The sequence below is a fragment of the Limanda limanda genome, chromosome 4 (assembly GCF_963576545.1).
Source record: "Limanda limanda chromosome 4, fLimLim1.1, whole genome shotgun sequence".
Taxonomy (NCBI): Eukaryota; Metazoa; Chordata; class Actinopteri; order Pleuronectiformes; family Pleuronectidae; genus Limanda; species Limanda limanda.
In genome coordinates, this window is record NC_083639.1 from 26595946 (window position 1) to 26616190 (window position 20245).

At 41.4% G+C, this 20245-nt stretch overlaps 2 protein-coding genes across 2 annotated transcripts in view; one reads left to right on the forward strand and one right to left on the reverse strand.

Annotated features, from left to right (window-relative positions):
• The window catches only part of cenpp (centromere protein P), a 72109-nt gene extending 70700 nt beyond the window's left edge, over nucleotides 1-1409 (forward strand). Inside the window, exons 7-9 of the mRNA XM_061069617.1 lie at nucleotides 292-371; nucleotides 531-622; nucleotides 986-1409. Coding sequence (XP_060925600.1) covers nucleotides 292-371; nucleotides 531-622; nucleotides 986-1116 — 303 coding nt within the window. The 3' untranslated portion in view covers nucleotides 1117-1409. The remainder of the gene's footprint in view (nucleotides 1-291; nucleotides 372-530; nucleotides 623-985) is intronic.
• Nucleotides 1410-3010: 1601 nt separating this feature from the next.
• ippk (inositol 1,3,4,5,6-pentakisphosphate 2-kinase) lies at nucleotides 3011-17385 on the reverse strand. The gene is made up of 14 exons (XM_061069616.1): nucleotides 17205-17385; nucleotides 14280-14339; nucleotides 12420-12515; nucleotides 11033-11099; nucleotides 10803-10921; nucleotides 10616-10705; nucleotides 10467-10525; nucleotides 10047-10119; nucleotides 7937-8089; nucleotides 7725-7851; nucleotides 6821-6956; nucleotides 6614-6716; nucleotides 6054-6151; nucleotides 3011-5828 (listed from the first exon to the last, which is right to left on the reverse strand). Exons 1-14 carry the CDS (start codon nucleotides 17283-17285, stop codon nucleotides 5576-5578), a joined length of 1515 nt encoding a protein of 504 aa, XP_060925599.1. The 5' UTR covers nucleotides 17286-17385; the 3' UTR covers nucleotides 3011-5575.
• Nucleotides 17386-20245: the final 2860 nt, after the last annotated feature.

Consider the following 20245-nt stretch of genomic DNA (forward strand, 5'->3'; position numbering starts at 1 on the left):
GCTGGAACAGGAATCACCTCTGATACTGCAGGTCACAAAGAAATGGACTCAATAATAAACTGGTTATTTGGTTCAAATGAAAACAAACAGTCTGACATTATCCTTAACAAATGTATAAACACAGAGAATTCTTTAACATTTTGTAGAATATAACTTTATTATTTTAGGATCCAAAGGAAACTCTTCACATTATTTGACCTGTGATGATCCTGCTGACTCCAGATCAGACCTGTTGACAGAAAGTGACGATGTTCAAACTCTATGAATTTATGTGATTAAAACTCTCTACAGGAGAAGTACCCGTCCGTCGTGTCCCTCCCTGGAGGCTGCAGGTCAGAGGTCATGAACTTAAATCGCCCCGAGCTCCCTGGGTAAATAACCATCTCTTTATTCATCAAGTAAATTATTCATATTTCATACACACAACCCATGTGTAGTCCAATCTATTTAATATCCTCACAAATAAGCCGACAGCTTCTTTTTTATTTTGTGGTGAAGAATTATTTTTCCCTGTTTGTTTTGATTCGTAGCTGCGTCCTGTCCATTCATTGGCCGGTGGAAGTTTCCAGAGAGGGTGGAGTCACTCCTAAAATCAACCTGTTGACAAAGATCCCAGAGAAAGGTGAGATGCTCCTCTGGGAGTTCACCTGAACATACTGATACCGTCAGTTCACTGCATCCAGGAATTATCAGACCACTTCACTTTTTTCATATCACAGATTTATGCTAAAATAATTATAATTTCCTTAATGATACCCAAAAGGCAGTTAATGAAACAAATGATAATTAAATAAATCTAAATCTTCAGACCCTCCCAGGATGTCTAGATTTGTTGAGCCACTGCGATATTTTATGCTGCAACTTATGATTCTTAATGATTTGAGTGTCAGAAAATTTGTGAAATTCAGGATTTCATTTCAAATTATAACCTGTATTCTAGGTTTTGGATTGTTGATTAAACAAAATTGTTTCTGTGTCTCTGCAGCGCTGCAGTTGTTCCCCTCTCAGGCTGTAGGTGGCGCTGCAGAGGCCTTCCAGAGCATGCTGAGGATTCTGGGACCTGAAGCTGCCATGGAGTCTGTGATCAGAGCGGTCAGCCTCTCCCAGGTCATGTGACTCACACCAGAGGAAGCAGTTCAATTAAAAAAAACTGTTTCCAGACCATTATCCTTACGTTCCAGAGATTCACAAAAAGATCTGCAGCAAATAAAGAAACTAGTTTGAATGTTTACAAGCTTTTTCATTTTCTAGTGTAAACACACACACACAGGTCAGTAAACACACAAAGCGCTGGTTTAGTCTCTTAGAAATCTTTATTCAATAGAAAGAGCTCGACTGTCACGACTGTATCAGCAGAGCTCATTGGTCAGAATCTACAAAAATAAATAATTTAAATACAAAATGCCAAACAGCAGAGTCGCCTTTGTATTTTCAAATAGTTCTCTTCTCTCAGCTATTTACACACACAGCGTTATTCAGGAGTCTGTAGGTTTCACAGTGCTGTGATGTTCACGCACCTCAAGGCAGCGACGAGCGACCAATCAGAGCCCAGCTCACCTGACGGAGGTCTGGACACTTTGTTTTCTCTAGAATCTTCTCTCTTAGTTTTATCGCTGCATTAAATCCCCGACGATCTTTTAAAAACCCAGAAGGTCGTTTTAAGGTTCGATGTTTGAGTTTCTTCCTGAACTCGGAAACAGCAGTTGACAAAAAGAACGTTAGGTAATATTGTGTCTCAAGGTTTTTTTAGTTTGGTTTAGTTTGCTATTTCAGTTTTTAACAGAATAACGTCAAAGTGTGATATTTACATTTCAACAGATTAAAGCCTGGGATTGAACCTTGAGATGAGATCTTGTCAAAAGCTGTTGAGGATCCAGAAGGAATCTTTCATCACAAAGTAGACCCAACATTTATGTTTACTTTGTTGGAAATGCTTTGAGAATGATTCAAATTTTAAATGTTGAAACTAAAACGAACCTTTGTTTTTTTTTAAAAGCTTGTCAGTGATTTATGGTTAAGAAAATATGTTTATTTCACGTGGGAGTTGCTGAAAAAGATGAAAACACTTCTACACAGGGAATCTTTAAAGCTTCAACTATCTGGAAATGTTTCGTACGATAATTCTCGATAAGTTTCAGCTTCTCGAGTCTAAAAACGTTAAGACTTCAGAGAATTTTGTGTCAATTGTAAAAATAATTGATAGCTGCGGTCCAACCATCATTTGTCCTTTTTCTTTTAGGCCACATTGACGTGCAAGCACTTCTGGATGAGTTTGTAGTTGAAACTTTGTTGTGTTAACGAAGAACAAAAGATTAATTCTTTTTACCAGCACCTGCAAAGTGTTTCGAGCGTTTGACCTAAAACTTTGCTGCGATAAATAAAAAGCACTCGTGAATGTAGAGGCCTTGTGTTGTTAGAGATAAATAAAACTACTTCAATGTTTCCTGTCGTTATTAACGTACAGTAAGTTTAACTCTCTGCAGTGAATCCTCGTCCCACAACTTTAACTCTCTTTTTGATCGAGTTTCAAAATGACTCAAACCAAAACCCATGTCTCCATCCAGCAGTTTAAACGTGTCCAGACCTCGTCGGCTGCCTGACGCGTCTTCAACAGAACCATCAGCGGTTGGTTCGGTTTCACTCTCCAGCCTTCGGACCTCAGAGGGAAACGTGGCCGGTGGGATTTCAGTCCGGTGTTGGGTGGAGCTGAAACTAAAATCTGTGTGTTTAGTGTTTGGATTGAACAGAGCAGCCGACAGTTTCCAGAAAACACGTCTAAGGCTTGGAGTGGAGTGTGGGGGGGGTTTCAGTCTTGTAGTGTGATTGGCTGACGGAGGTGACGGAGGCTGGAGAGTGGAACCAGAGGAACTGAAGTCAAGTGTTACCAGATTATCTGAAGCCTCCTCGGGCGCTGCTGGTTTCAGAGGAGTTTCTACCCGACACAGAGAAGACTTGCAATAATCTGGACGAGAAAAGTCCCTCACCCCCCCCCCCGCAGAAAACACCCCGTCAACAATCATCAAACAGCTGTAAGTCTCCGTCAGCGTCCTCAGAAACCTCCCAGCGTCCCTGAACGCATCGTGGAGCGTCAAGGTTGCGTTGACCTCTGACCTCAGCTGGGAACGCCGCCCGCAACAAAGTGAGCGTTTTAAAAATACACTCGCACACACACACACAACCCTCGTCCTCCAGTCCCACCAGAACATTTAGGCACATGGACAAAATAGACACACAACAAGCCACTTATGGCACAACAACCAGCAGAGCAGCAGTCTGACCCTCAGTTACCCAGAATCCTCTGCTCTCGGTCCCCTGCTCTGCTTGAAAACCCTCGTTAGAGTCACATCAGTCAAAAGGAGACGGTCACTGTCCCGGCCACTGAGGATGATGATGATGATGAAGAACCAGGCAGAGAAGCTGCGATGACTCAGCACTTTCAGACCTCAGCTTCTTCACCTGCTTCGTCGTCACTTCGTCTCATCAACGGCTGAAACTAACGGTTTATTATCAATTAATCTGATTATTTCCTTGATTAATAAAATTGTTTAGTTTGTGAAATATTAAAAAAAACACCTTCACAATTTCTCCTGTGACGTCTTCAGTTTGTTCCGAACCCTTCAAGCAACACTATGCAACTTTAACTGAGCAACAGCGCCCCCTGCAGCCAACACATGGATTCATTCTGTTTTTGGCTTTGTGTAACCCACTCACTGAACTGATATTACCCATGATCCTCTGCTTCCTGGACCTGCTGCTGCAACAAATCCACTAAACTGTTTAGAATTCTTCACATTTTAACAGTTTCCTGCTGAGTTTTGGGGTTTGAACTCAGGTTTTTAATAACTTCTATGTTTTTAATAACTGATCATCAGTTCAGCTTCACTCCTCGACTCACTGGAGCTGAATCTGACAGTAGAAGCTGTGGTTCTGTCAGTTCTTCTCACAGGAGATCGAACCCACTCATGGTTACTGGGTGATGAGGAAACTTTCTCCTGAATCACAGTCACTAAGCTGCTGTTTGGAGGTTTTAAAAGTTGCATAGTGTTGCTTTAACAATTTCCTTCTCCGATGTGACGCGACCAAGCAGCTGTCTCATGAGTTAGTTTGAGTTGATGTGAGTTGTTGGACTGAAAAACTCCAACGTGAAAATAAAAAGAGTTATGAATTATAAAAATAAAAAACACCATCTCAGCTGCTGAGACTGTTTGGCAGTCAGATCCACCATGTTTTCCTCTGTAACCATGGTAACTTGTGATTCTGTTAACAACCTGGACCCACATTCCGGCCCGCCCACCCACCTACATTCAGGAAATGACATCATCAAAGCTCTACAAAAGCAGCAGGAGGTTAAAGGACAGGTTCCTTCTACTCGGGCGTCCGTGTGAGAGTGAAGCCGCGGTTTCCTCGGCTGTAATCATCCCGTTCATATTGTCGGTTTAGAGATCTGATCCCGATGTGCGTCAGAATCCACAGACTGTCGAGGCTTCAGCAGTTTGTGTCAAAACAAACCACACATATTGATATTTGTCAAAGTTTCTCCCTTTTCAGAATAAAATTCCCTCTCTGTGTTACAACCGCTGCACCACAGTTCAACAAGGAAACACTTCCAGAACACAAAAGCTGGAAAACTAACCGAACTAAAATCAATGCATCCAGAACTAAACCCATTTGATAACTGTCCTAACCCTCATTTGATTTTATAACCAAAGTATCAAACCAGTGTTTCCCACTGATAACTTTGACTGCGGCAGCTAACTGGGTCTAATTTCTCCTACCACAGTTTCATAATGATCCAATAAACTTTTCACACTTCTCATAACAATATAAACTCTCTCCGCCCCACTGGCTGGCTCTCTCTCTCACTTCTTTGGTTTCCTTTAAAAACATTCATAAACATCCACGCTCCTCATAGATTAACAATCTGTGGGAAACACTGTTAAGATCTGACTTGAGAAAATACCAACTTTATTTGTAAAAATGTAAAATAAACCTTTGTTTCTGCAGTCGTGGATTCTGCACCTCATCACTTATGTACATTGAAAGTGCAGAAAGGAGAAGATCTCTTAACGACAAGTGGAATTAATCACAGCAGGAAAACCAGTCGCTGTTTCAATATGGACGCCTGATTTTTGTTTTAAAGACTTGGACTGTGAACCTGTCCTTTAATCTCCACTTTTGTCATCGAAAGAGAGAGAGAGCCATGCTTCGTACGAGGTTTCCAGTCGATGCGAGTTGTGGCAGAACGGAGCAGTGACCTCGGATCAGGAGTAAAATGTCAAACTGCCACAACATCACAAAAGATCTGGAAACTAAATGCATCTGCTTGTCGTTTTTCCGGTGATTTAGCTGCAACTTGCTTTAGATTTCTTTTGTTGCTGAGCAGCAGGAACCAGAGGGTTGATACAACATGGTCTGAGTGAGGAAGAGGAGGAGGAAGGGCTGCAGTGAATAAACAGCTCTGCTCCTTGACTCTTCTCCACCTCTGGGATCAACATGGCGTCTCTGTTCCAGGCATCAGTGTGGTGTCCGATATCTTTGTCTCCTGTAGTGTCGCCTGGCTCCTCCTCGGTGGCCCTCACACCGGGTGGAACAGCAGCGTGCAGTCGTCCCTCTCTGCAGCAGTGTAGATGTCCGGCAGCGGCTGCAGAGAGGCCTTCGGCAGCGCCCCCCCGGTCCTCAGGTAGCAGGAGACGATCCTCTGGTCCAGGCGCAGCTGGCACGGGATGGCGTCGAACGGCTTCGGGTCCAGATCCAGAATGGAGACGGAGTAGGAGAAGGCGGGAGGTCTGGTTGAATGGAAGTCTCGGAGCCACGTCTGACCGGAGAGACTAGGAGAAGAGGAAGAGGAGGGTTAGAGAACAGGAGGAAGGGCCTCTAACGCCCGGCTCTACCTGGTGGATATAATCAGGTACTACAAGCAGAATCATAAACCGCATCATTACTTTTTGGACAAAAGCAGTTTCAAGATCTCAGCTCCGGCTCTTTGTGATTCTAAATCGACTTTTTCCACGACAAAACAGATAATGAAATACTTCTGACAAAACTAGACTCACCCTTCATCGTCATCCTCCTCTTCCTCCTCAGGGCTCGGCACCAAGGCCACCATGATGGAGCAGTCCTTGGCTGTCATGGCAACGCGGTACTGATGAACCTGGAGTCAGAACATACAGGAGGGTTTTATCTTTCTGTTTTGAGTCTGTTCAGGTGTTAAAAACAAGTTAACAGTCAAAACTCTACAACTGTGAAAGCTATGTGGAAAGCATGAAATATAAATACATATAAATAGGACTTTTATATTTGGTTCAAGTATTAATGTGAGGGAATCAAACGCTTCATGCTGGTTGTGATTCATTTTCAAAGTCTGTGTCCGCTGCACTGCTGCATTTTGCTTCCATCGATACATCAACTTTTCCACTTCAGCCAAATGAAACATTTTTTAAGCATTAAGATTGAAAATGAGCAGGAAAACCGTTGTAAGGAAACACAACCCAGCGTTTGCACTGATGATTTCAGCAGCATTAACATCCTCAGACACACAGTCAGCTGACACTGTCACAGTTTCCTCTGTGACTCAGCCACTGGAATAACTGGGATCATTTGAATCCAGTCTAACCTTGGCAGCGGCGTACTCCACGGAGCCGTCGTCCTCAGCCGGACATTTCTGCAGCGTTTCCAGGAAGGCCTCGTTGTACGGCCCGTCCACCTGCAGACGAGTTCTGACACAGACAGACAGGAAGTGAGGTCAGAGACCAGGAAGTGAGGTCAGAGACCAGTGAGTTCAATCAGCAGCGTTTCTCCTCTGGGCCTCGGCGTGTCCTACCTCTCCTTGGGGAAGTCCTGCAGATGTTGCTCCACTCTACGATACAAAGGATGAAGACCTTCAATGTTCAGCGAGTCCAACATCTGAGTCTGAAGAATCCGGGACAGGACGCTGTTGCTGTTTAAATCCTGAGAGCCTACACACACACACACACACACACACACACACACACCCACCCACACAGAACAAATTCAGACATCATGACCTAAATGTTTGAGCTGAAAAGACACAAATGCTTCTTTCTAACTACAAGCATATTGAAAGGAAGCAACAGCACAAAGAAAACCTTTGTATAAGGGACCAACAAGCAGCACATAGACCTGTTGGACTGGTCTGTAAACAAAACACATGTGAGCATGCATGCAATACACATCCTGGGGGGGGGGTTATCTGCTGTTTACTCATGTGCATGTATGAAGATAACAAACATGAATGTAAATACTGATGGTAACTGCTGTAACTAACTTATTTCCTCACTAATTGTTCTGATGATTGTTTTCTCAATATATTGATTCATCATTTTGTCATCATCATCATCCAAAGAATCCAAAAGTCAAAAACTATTTGGCTAGCAAAACAACAAAAAGCTAAAAATAATAAAAATCTTCAAATTATTCTTTTAAAAATTAGAGGAAATCATTTATCGAGTTTGAAAATAGTAGTAAATCATTTTTTTCTGTCGTTGCAGCTCTAACTACTTGTGTTAAAGAATATTTTTGTGTTTGCTTGTTTTTTTTCTTATTGCAGCCGACGGGTTTGATTTCTAAACGTAGAACAAAATAAATAAAACTGACTCAACATTTAAATTAAAAGTATTAACAAACTAATAATTGACCAGCTTAGTTCACTCACTGTGACCTGGCCACACACAAATCTATCAGATGGTAGAGAAGCAGGTTCTGACCGTGACGAATCCTCTCCTTGTTGAAGAGACTGGCTTCACAGAAGCTCCGCCCCTCTCCACATCTGTCCGCCACCCCCCCGCCGTGCCCTCCTCCTCCACCACCACTCAGCAGGGCGTTCACCAGGACCTACAGAGAGAGAGAGAGAGAGTTGTGTTTTCCACAGGCTCAAACGATGCACAGTGTGTGTGGTAGTGTCTGCGTGTGGATGTACCTGGATGAAGTCGTTGAGAACAGCCTTGCCGGTCACGTGACTGATGATTCGGTTGTTTCCGTACATGAAGTACGGTCTGAGCTGATGCAGCAGAGAGTTCAGGTCCAAGGAGTCGTCACTTCCTTCTTTACTACTGTAAATGCACTGACCGCCCTGAAGACACACAGACAGGTTTTCAGACTGTGGTTCTGTACTCACCTTGAAACAATCATCCCAAAGTGAAGAGGATCAGAAGTTGTTCTCTAAGTATTTACACTTTTCACAACATCTGTTCACACCAGAGATGTAAAGTAACGAACCACATTTACTCACGTTACTGTAATTGAGTAGTTTTTTTGTGTACTTTGTAATTTTTTGAGTAGTTTTTGAAATGGGTAATTTTACTTTTACTTAAGTAGATTTTGACTGAAGTATTGTACTTCGCTACATTGGAAATTACAGCCGTTACTGAGTAAAAGAAAAAACATAGTTCAAGTCGCAAGGCAAGTCTCACTGCAGTGGTGTCTTTTCAAAATAAAAGAAACCATTTCAAAATAAATGTATCAACTTTGATTTGTTGTGGTTGTGGCTTCTGTTTGCAGGGTATAAATAAATAAACACGCAAAATTAGCAATAATAAAACAAAATAAAAAAAACATCTATTTTAGTAATAATGATACATATGAAGTACAGTTTAAGGCAAGGGGTAGTGATGGATAAAGTTTTCTCTAAAAAACAAGTTAAGTCTTTCATTCTCACTTTCCACCTTAAAACTATGAAATTAACTGAACTTGACATGTAATCCCAAAAGTTGTAAACTGTTGTGTCGACATGTTAAATGTTTAATGTTTGGCATGTTTAATGTCATTGCACTTAAATTTGTAAAGATCTCCTTTAATTAAAAATAACTGTTTTTGGATTGGATTTATGACCCATTGTCCCTTTTTGGACTATATAAGAGCGGCCCCCATCAAGCTGTTGGAAGTAACTAAGTAACTTTTACTTAAAGTACAGTTTAAATGAACTACTTTTTACTTTTACTTGAGTAGATTTTTAGATGGGTACTTTTACTTGTACTTAAGTAAAATGTCATCAAAGTAAAGGTACTTTTACTTGAGTACATTATTTCAGTACTTTTTACACCTCTGGTTCACACCTGCAGCAACTTGAGATCTCAAACAGAGATGTGGAGACGTCTGGGCTCATCTAAGATATAAAAACCTTTCAAAGAGTCGCTCTGGAGCAGAGATCACACGTCGTCACGGCCGTAAGAATTCTGTAACTTGTCTCTTGCCGTTGGCAGAATCTTTCACTGAGAGCTTTTTGTTTTAAACTGGGTTCTGTTGCTCCTTGGTTCAAACCAACAACTGAAGATTCCTTCTAAATGGCTTTCAAAGAGATTTATGTGATGGGGACAAAATCCACATTCCTCGTTCTGAGCCGTCTGAGTGAGACGAGAACGTCAGTATCTTCTAAAGTTTGACTTTGTGGAATTCAGGTTCACTCAGAGTTTCAGAGATATATTAAAAATAAGAAACTTGCATTTCAACTGGAGCCTGATCCATTAAATGGTTGGTTGATGTATTTGTCAATATGAGCCGTTCACTGACATCAGTATCGTGTTTATCTTTGCTGATATGAAAACTTCAACAGAATAAATTGTGCAGAAATGTGCATTCATGTTTAGATTGTGCATAGAAATATGTTCTTTATATCTGGTTACATTTGAATTTTCTTTGTATTTATGGTTGTTTATGATAAAGTTGATTGTTAAGCTATGAAATATCAAAACTCAATTATATTTCTTTGTCAAAAAGGATTTTTTATCGGCAGAAACATCAGTATCATAATTTTTGCGTTGTTTAAAAAACTCTTAAATTCATTCTTAAACATACAGTCACCTTTTAGTTTACAGGTTAATTCCCAGTATGAACAGGAGGAATTGTGAACTAGAGCAGTGTTTCTGTTTTAATGGTCATTTAAAAATCATTTTAAAACTTGTGAATCTCTCCTTTACAATCAATGGCTGTATTAATTGATTGTGTTGTAAATGGAGCTGGATGTTGTGATACAAACACACAAAAGGTGTCACATTACACAGAGTAGGACTGAGGCTGTGGTTGTGTCTCACCTTGAAGATTTTGAAGTTGTTCTGAGGTTCTTCTATAAGTTGTCTGATGGCAAACTGCATTCTCTGCCTGTTCCTGATCAACAGAAACCAGAGAACTTTGTGTTCAGATGCAGAACAGTCAGATTTCTATCAGGAGCTGAATCTACACTGAGGAGTTACAAGTAGAAAGTGTTTCTCAAGTCGTCTAACAACTACAACATGTGCAAGTTTACATCACCTGCAGTGACCAGACAAACAAACGTGAAGGAAACGAGAAACATTTTAAACGTTTCCTAACAAACAATCAGGAACTTCTACTGTTTCCACATTTTTCAAACGTAAACTTTCCTCATTGTGTTGCAAAACTCTTCCTGATTGTTCCTGTGACTTTTCATAATGCAGCAGTGTTGATGGTAACAATAGTCTGTGCAGTAATCTCACCCTGAGAACAGGTCGAGAGGACAGTACAGGCTGCGTCTCTTCCACTTCCCACGGGCCACCTGAGAGACAGAGAGGGGGGGGGGGGTCATATCTAGTTGGCCTAAAGTATGATTAGTTGGACAATATTTTTGTACTGTTGTTATAGTTACCTTGTCGTGCTGGTGCATGCAGAAGCGACACACTTTAGTCTTGATGTCTTTGCTGACATGTTTGGAGGACGGCAGGAAGCCACATTTAGGCTGAAAAGAGAACAAACGCACAAATCAGCTGCTGAGCAACACTTACACTTAGCTCAGGACTTCTGGTGAGAGTGTGTGTGTGTGTGTGTGTGTGTACCTTGATCTCAATGCAGAGGGGAAGAGTGTGTGTTGGCTGGTGCAGAGTTGGAGACGTCAGGTTGGGCAGACAGAGAGCACAGCCGCTGTAGATGTCCATCACCTTATCACAGCGCATCGCTGACACACACACACACACACACACACAAACACACACACACAATCCAACTGGTCATTCAACAGATTTAAAAACCAAATGCTTCCCACAGGAAAGATTAAAACCCATCTCACCTGGTCTTTGATGCTGAACTCTGATTGACAGCTGCCGTACGAACTCCAGCGGCAGTTTGACCACTTCCTGTAGAGAAAGGAAGTCAGAACATCTGCCTTTGTTTCTGTTATCGTCTGTATGTAAAACACAGTGAACAGCTGATAGTGTTGCAGCAGCAGTGGGATGTCGGCTCAGGAAGCTGCTGCTGCCACTGAAGTGAACAGCTGCGATAAAAACCTCCCGTAGAGTACAAGCAAATCATTCAGATAATAACAATCACATTCATCAGTCAGCATCAGATACAGATTCAGAATCTTTTAACTATCGTCACGTGTCCACATACGCCACATTAAGAACCTCTGCGTGACAGAATCATAAATTCAGCCGTAAAAACCTCCGACGTCCAGTTTAGAAACAAAACTAAAATTAGACTCGGAGAATGATGCTCATGTGCTCCAACTCTTCAGACCTCGACACTAACTCACTGTGTTTTGGGGGAAATTTGTGACGCAAGAAATCTTGTTTATCTCCGAGCTCTGAACAGGTTATATTTTTCCAACTGGATAACCCTGAGGTTTAAAAAGACATTATGCACAACTGTTGTTTTTTCATTAAATGCAATCAAGATTTCACAAAAACAGCCCAGAGTTTTAATTTGTAAAATAAGTTTAGGGAAAATTACATCTGCAAGCTCAGTTATGTTTCTCACTCGTCTTTTATTTTTTTAATTTAGACAAACATCTTTGTTTGAGCACAGGCTTGAGTGAATTTAACGGGCCTGCTATTCTTCCTTCATCTTTCTGTAACTACCTACACGTGAAGTCTCTTTTTTTACCTTTGTTAATTATATTTGAAGTGAAAAATGCAGATTTCCACTCGGACAAAGACGTAAGAAGTGTGCACCCTGGTTATAAAGTCGTATCTCATATCTCTGATACCATCAGACTGGCGGATAGATCCCAGAGAAAGATTCCACAGCCTCTGATGCTCTACATGAAAGACGTGTTTGCTTCTTTGCAGTATTACAGAATCCTTCGTCTCTCTGTGTGTTTTAGTCTCTCGTCCGGCAGCTGCATGTGTTTGTTCATTACTTGTCTTGTTTGTTTCAGTTTTAAAGAGGAACTCCACCTCACAGGTCCCGAGGAGGGAAACAGCCAAAATGAAAAACTCAACTCAAGCTCTTCATGGTTCCAGGAGGAGCTGTGAGAAATGTTTTTGACGAGAAAGACGAATAGAAAAACAATCTCATATCTCAGTTTGTGCTGCATCTATTGATTTGTTTTTCCCCAGAGAGAGTAACGTGGGAGCAGGAGGCTAAACCCATGGAACTCATTCAGTGTTTTGTTAGTTAAAACTCAGACAAAGGAGAAGGATTTAAAACCTGAATGACAGCAAACAGAGCCTTACCCCGCTGTGGATGAACTTCTCTCCCAGGAGGCTGCTCATCACGTTGGAGCTGAAGTCAACAACGTTCTGGATCTGCCTGAAGGCCTGCTCAGGTGTCTGCAGGACAAACACACACAGGTAACCGGCAAGTCACAACCGGATCTGAGACTCCGGATCACATGTTGACAGAGAAGTGGACTTATGTTTCCACTCGAAGCTCACAAGGAAGATCACAAAGTCCTCAGTGTCACTGGGTCTTGATTAACAGGCTTGTGTTCATTGACAGGTTTTCTCTTCCTGGTTGGATAAAGAGTCTGACTAATACAGACGTCATCTTCTAACAAATGAGTCAGGAAGCTTTCTAGATTTTCCCTCTTCAGGAATTCTTTTCCTTCCGTCATCAGTCTGCAGGTTTGACTGACTCCAGAGCTACAGGATCCAGATTTACTACAATTATTCTAGTTTGTTTTAACTATTACAAAATAAACACTGTAGTATTTGTTGGCATTTATAAGGGGACTGATATCTATGAGTGTGTGCAATTTGGTGCAGATCCAAATAAAAATCTAGATATAGGAGGTTCAAATGTTGTTTCATATGGGCTTATATATATTTTTTGGAGAGGAGTACTCAGAGGAAACAGCCGCGGACATGGGGCGATCATGCAAACTCCACACAGACCAACCAGGAACAGGTTTGTTAACATTACAGCAGTAAAGTAAACACATATTTTGGGAGCTTGTTATTTCACAAGCTTTGAGGAAAAACTGTTCCTCTGCTTTTGTTTCTGCAAACAGTTCCTATTTCTACTGTTAACAGGCATGAACCTGAACCTAAACACCAGTCAAAGCTCAACCAGTCTCACGTACGTCACTGGGATCACTGGCAGTTCTCACACCACACGGGCCTGTTGACAGCTGGGTTTAATACTACTACCTGTAAGGGTGTATATGGGAACGCCCTGTGCAGCCATGTGTGAAGCAACATTTTTAAGCTGAGTTTCTGTTATTTCATTCAATAAAAGGGATGCTTCTGTTGCATGGGTGTGGTTTGGATACGATAGTTTTGACACAGACATCAAGAATGTGGCAGACTGGTAACCCCAGTGATCACAGGCACAAGAACAAACATGAGGAGAGAGAGTCTAAGAATGAGAGGCGGGACAGGGGGGGGTTGAGTCCTCACAACAAACAAGTCAGATGCTGCAAGAAGATCTTTACCTGCGGCAAAATGTGAAGATGGAAAGAGATAAGAGAGAACAGCTGATGTAAGAACTCATCGTGTGAACGGAAAAGGTCACGAAGGTTTGACTGATGAGTAACGATGTGAAGGATACACCCAGTTATTAAATAACCTCTTTGGAGAAATTAGATTTAGCTCATTTAGCCCTGCTGTTGAGGATATTTAATACATTTATGAATCATTAGACAGCAGCCACCTGCACAAAAGGACCCTTATGGTAAAGGCACCGCCCCCATACATCCACAGTTTGTCCCCCAGCTAGAAAACCTGTTTTCAATGTCAAGGCCTCTTTTCTTCCCACAAACACACTTCCTGACCTTTTCTCTACTAAACCTATCAAATAGATGCTAAAATATATATTTTCTTAATCACTAATAGTTATTTAAATGTCTGATCTGGTTGCTTGATCAACTGCCACGTGACAATAGGACCAATTCTTTGGAGGAGACAAACCCAGGCTTTGACTGGGCCAGCGTCTGAATTTGTTTTGCAAATTTTAAAATAAAACTGTGATCAACAAGCACACATGTCAAATTCCAAATCATATGTCAGGTGCTTGTCGTCAACATGTTTTTGCTGAGTGATATGGTGGCTGTGGTGAGTTTGGACAACGCTTTAAACACACAGACTGATATTTACCTGCGGTGGGTTCTCACAGTCCTCAGCCGGGTACTTGAGCAGACGTAGAACTCTGGGAAGCTGCAAGAAGAGAAGAGGAGCTCGGTGAAGAGTTAAGAAGTAAATACTTATACGGTTTGTCCAGGGCGTTTGAAACGTAAATCCATTCTGCAAAGTGTGAAGCGAGTCGGGGAAAATCTGACTGAAACCATTGTTGGCCTGCAAACACTAGTGTTGGACTGTCTGTTTGTGTGTCTGTGTAAAGAAGGTTCAGGCACAATGATCTGTGTAAACAGTTTGGAGCCTGTCATCACTCAGGTGAGATTAGGGAAAGGCGATGGACCTGAGACGATGTTGATAGGAAGGTTATCAGGATGTTTTATCAACGTGTTCACATGAAACCAGACAAACCAGTCACACAGGAACTGGGACATCCACCTTCGATGCAGCCGGTCGGGACCAGTGAGCGATTCATCTGGGTTTTATGAGGCGGAAGCTGATACAAATATTAAGGAGTAAACAAGTGTCTGATACAGATAAATATCGGCTGATGTGTCTCTTAGAATTCCAGAAATCTGTCAGTATGTGACTTGAATATCTCAGTCAGCGTTCATCTTAATATTTTTTGAATATAGTGCGATTTGGACACTTGATGAGTTCAATATTAATTAACTTTGAAAGGCCGGGTGATCGGTCATCATGACAACAGTGAACTCACGACAACATGAAGTATTCCGGCTTGGAAACTGGCCCGAGGGGTAAAGAGACGTGACAGCTCAGCGGTGCAGTTAGAGCCATAGCTACATGTTTAACATTTTTCAAACTAAAGCAAAGTTCAAAGAGACAGTTGCTCCTTTAACACTTTGATTGTCTAGATATCTTTAATCCAAACAACAGTCTAAAGCTCCAATAGTATCAATCTTCCGCCGCAAACTAAAAACACTTCCGGCTACACCTTGAATACAAATTTTGAAACTAACAATTTAGTAGCACTTAAATGGCTCTTACTTGGGACAAATAAATGTATCTTAATCGTATCTTACTCATAGCACTTTGTAGTTCTGCTTTATTTTGGAAGAAATTGTACTTTCTTGATTCTTGTTGTTCTGGGTTTGTACCCTCGGGGTTGAATGCACTGATTTTAAGTCGCTTTGGATTGAAGCATCAACTAAATGAAATGTCATGTAATGTACTATCAGGAATTGATCAAATTCAAACATATATTGAGACAATCTATGGTATCTCTGTTTGGAAACTGGCCCGAGGGGTGAACAGCTCCCACAGACGTGATGGACAGCTCAGCTCAGTGCTGCAATTAGAGCCATAACTACATGTTTAACATTTTTTTTCAAACTAAAGCAAAGTTAAAAGAGACAGTTGCTCTTTTAACACTTTGATTGTCTAGATATCTTTAATCCATACAACAGTCTCAAGCTCCAGTATTACCAATCTTCCGCCGCAACCTAAAGACACACCTCTTCCGGCGATACCTTGAATAACATCTTTAAAACTAGCAATTAAGTAGCACTTAATTGGCTCTTACTCATAGCACTTTGTAGTTTTGCTTTATTTTGGAAGAAATTGTACTTTCTTGATTATTCTTGTTCTGTGTTTGTACCCTCGGGGTTGAATGCACTGATTTTAAGTGACAGTTGCTCTTTTAACACTTTGATTGTCTATATATATATATATATGATCCAAACAATAGACCCACCTCTTCCGGCTATACCTTGAATAAGATCTTTGAACCTAGCAATTAAGTAGCACTTAATTGGCTCTTACTCATGGCACTTTATCATTCTGGTTCTTCTGGGTTTGTACCCTCTTGTGGAGACTCTCTCTGGTATTTCTGTTTGGAGGCCCAGGGGCCCCAGCAGATGTGAAGGACAGCTCCAGCTCAGCGCTGCAATTAGAGCTACATGTTTGGCATTCTTGAGGGTCAAGAAGTCAAACTACTACTTCAACTGAAATCAGGTGTAGACTGAGGAGGAATGTTCCAAGTTTCAACAAGAAGGTTGGAGGACGACCACTCTCCTGGGTTAGGGATCCTGAACCCCTCCATGGCCCCTCGTAGATGTTGATGTTGCACTAATTGGATAAAAGCGTCTGCTAAATGACATGTAATGTAAGGTGTGTGTGTGTGTAAAACTTTTCCAAGGTGTGTGAACAGTATAAACAGTGTATCAGCAGAGGATCTATTTCTTCACCTCTGATTGAAACCAGTGAATCATCGCTCAGGAACATTTCTGCTCCATGACGCCAGGGGACCGGGGACGCCCTGCCTCGCTCGCATGTGACCTCCACTCCGCGGTTGCTCAATAACAACACGTCCAGACTGGTCCCGTAAATCACACGGTTCCCACAGTCCCGACAAACTGGTTTTCACTGATCCGGAACGAGGGGGTGGTGGTGGTAATGGTGGTGGTGGTCAGTGAACGCATCACCCCTGTCCCGGGTCAGTCCTGGGAAAGTTAACCCCGGGTTAGACTCGGTTGTGTGAGTTTCTCTACGCCCGGATGGAAGGGATGCTAACGGCTAAGTTAGCTCCCACTGTGCTAGTGGGTGATTTGCATTAAAATGACAGCGCGGTCGGTGGGTCTATCTGGGTGGAAACAAGCCGGCGACACGACTCCGATCCCCGGACACTTGCTCCGGCACTTGTTGCTCCTGCGGAGGGACGGTTCTCATTGGATGGACCGATGGGAACTCTTAGCTCCCGGTTAGCAACTCAAGGCTACAGCGGCAAACATGAGCTAAAGGCACCGAGGGCAGGTGAGGTCCTGCCGGGGGACGGGTCCACCTCTTCCGGGAACATGTCCGCAGATTCCCCGCAGAGTTTCTCCCCGGCAGCGGCGGCGAGCTGGAGGCCATGAAGCCCCAGCCCGGTGGGGGGGGCTGGAGAGGGGTTAGCTTGGGGTTAGCTTCGTGCTAGCTTAGCTCACTCACCTGGACGTGGGACACCACCAGGCTCTTGTTGCCTTCCCCGTGATACTTCCACTCGTTCTCGTCCATTTTGTCCAGCTCCATGACGGCGACAGGCCCGACGGGTGCACGGCAGGTACAAGTACTTCCACCGGTACTCGCAGCAGTACTACTGAAGTACTGGAAGTACTGAGGCTCCGAGTACCGCTGCTGCTGCTGCCCGGCCCCGGAACTCCATGCGGCCTATCACAATACTGCTTCCGGTGATGGCTTCAAAAAGTAAAACACAGTGTGTGGAGAGAATAAAGTTTTGATTTTGAACAAAAAAAGTCTCATCAAGCAACTTCATCAGTACTTTTTTAAATCATCTAAGGTTAAATTAAATAAGTAATTCGTGTGTTTATGTTAATTTACAAAAAATGTATGTAGAAGTTATTTACATACTTATATTTACACATTATTTCAATATTTACACATTTTATTATTTAAAAGTTGAGTGAGTTGAGAACCAAAAAGCCTCATCAAGCCACTTAATCAGTACTTTTTTATACATATTTCTTAACTATTTTTAAATCATCTAAGGTTAAATTAAATAAGTAATTCGTGTGTTTATGTTAATTTACAAAAAATGTATGTAGAAGTTATTTACATACTTATATTTACACATTATTTCAATATTTACACATTTTAATATTGAAGAGTTGAGTGAGTTGAGAACCAAAAAGTCTCATCAAGCCACTTAATCAGTACTTTTTTATAAATATTTCTTAACTGTTTTTAAATCATCTAAGGTTAAATTAAATAAGTAATTCGTGTGTTTATGTTAATTTACAAAAAATGTATGTAAAAGTTATTTACATACTTATATTTGCACATGCATTATTTCAATATTTACACATTTTAATATTTAAGAGTTGAGTGAGTTGAGTGACATGAGAGTGAGAAGCAGGAAGTGAGTGGTGTTGATCAGTAAAGTGATCTGTCCCCATCCTGTTGTTTTATTCACATTAAGAGAGATCCAACTGCCCCACATCAAACCTTAACGTTACAATATAAAATATACAACCCTAATATAAAAAGCCAGGATCATGGGGGGGTTGTTTTGAAATGACCTGATTGTAACGTGAGGGTTTGATGTGGGCAATTAAAAGGTTATGTGCAGAATTTCCTGCTGAATATTGGAGATAAACTCTGGTTTTTATTAACTTCTCAGTCTTTTTATCTGATCTAAAGTTCAGCTCCACTCTTCTACTCACTGGACCTGATTCTGACAGTTGAAGCTGTGACTCAGTTCTTATCACCAGAGTTACATTAAACAGACATTCAGGGAATGAAGGAGGAAACATTCCCCATGTTCACAGTCACTTACCATTGGGGGGAAGTAACAAAGTAGAATAACTTTGTTACTGTACTTAAGTAGATTTTTCACATTTCTGTACTTTACTTGAGTATTTATTTTCCTGACGACTTTTAACTTTTATTCGCTACATTTGAGCACAAATAGCTGTACTTTCTACTTCTTACATTCTCAAAACTGTCTCGTTACTTGAGCAGCGGAGGTTGGCGGAACGTGCAGCTTTACACACGAAGCACCTCTCTCTCGCTCTCTCTCTCTCTCTCTCTCTCACTCTCTCGCTCCTGCAGGAGCTCGGTTCAGTCTTGATTATTAGGGCCCGAGCACTGACAGGCACTGACAGACGTGAGGCCCTATTGAAATTGTAAGGATTATTATTCAGGCAAATGAATTTTCTTTTTGAGGGCTTTTATTAGGTGATTTTACATGATTTTTTGAAGGTATTCCTTTTTCGATTCACATTCGTTTTCCTTTTCCTGCTTCGTGTCGACATCTGCACATAAATACATAGCTCGAAGCAGCAAGTGGTTAACTTGTCTTAAAGAAAATATTGGAAGTAGTTGGTTTAAACAAAAACTGTTGGCAAATAGACTATCATTGGTTGGCCGTGTCTACTTAGTCTTACACGTCCATGTAAACAAAACAAACAGATTTAAAACAAGTCGAGATGGAAAAACAAACAACACAACCAGTTATATAAGCAAACGCAAAAACAACTTTCAGCCAACACAACCAAAAACAAACACTGTGTCCTGGACAACTGCATATTCACTCAAACAATTCAGGTTTTTTAATGGACCTCGCCAAATGGAACCCTGGGTAATCAGGCCCAATTTTCCACTCACTATAATGCCAATATAATCTTTTCAAAGATATTATATATCTATATATTGCTAATTCCAATCCTTAGTCGCCCTTTGTGCTGACTCAACACAACTTAGAAGCTGTTGAGTCTTTATATGTGTATTGTACAAACTGGCTAATGTGTACAACTTCAAGCACGGTTGTGTCTTCACTTTGTCGTCCCTACAGGCAAGATACCCTACAGGTGTATTGTCACCCTGCTGGAAACAAATGCAAACACACACCCAGGCTTATTCAGTGAAGAGAGTCTAATGATAAATAAACAGGCTTACATGTAGATGTGTGGACAAGCTGGCGGGCAGATATACAGGCAGGTAAACATCCAGGAAGTTACACAATACAGCTAATAGACACAAAAGGTTAATTTGGTCTATTAGTGTTCTTAGGTAGAATCAAGAGGCACTTGTTTATTCTGTTGTGTTGATTCTTTGTTGCCGCTAGAAGTTCAGATGCACTTGTCCAATACTATTTTAACCTCAGCATCTCGGGTTCAAAATTTGTAAAATTATACATTATATATATAGTGTTGTTATAATTTTTCAGTCAGTTGAAATAAATCCTGAACTGAACAATTTTGGGTTGTTTTGTGTCTGTATAGGCCTACTATAAAAAGTACTTAGCATTTTTAATTTTGGTACTTGTACTTGTACTTTTGATACTTAAGTACATTTAATATGAGCAACTCTAAGGCTTTTACTCAAGTCATTTTCTGACGGGTGACTTTTACTTTAACCACCAAGCGAGTCACTTTCAAGTAGGATATCTGTACTTTTACTCAAGTATGGCTTTCAAGTACTTTATACACCACTGTCACTTACCCATCAAACTGGTTTTACTCAAGCTGCTG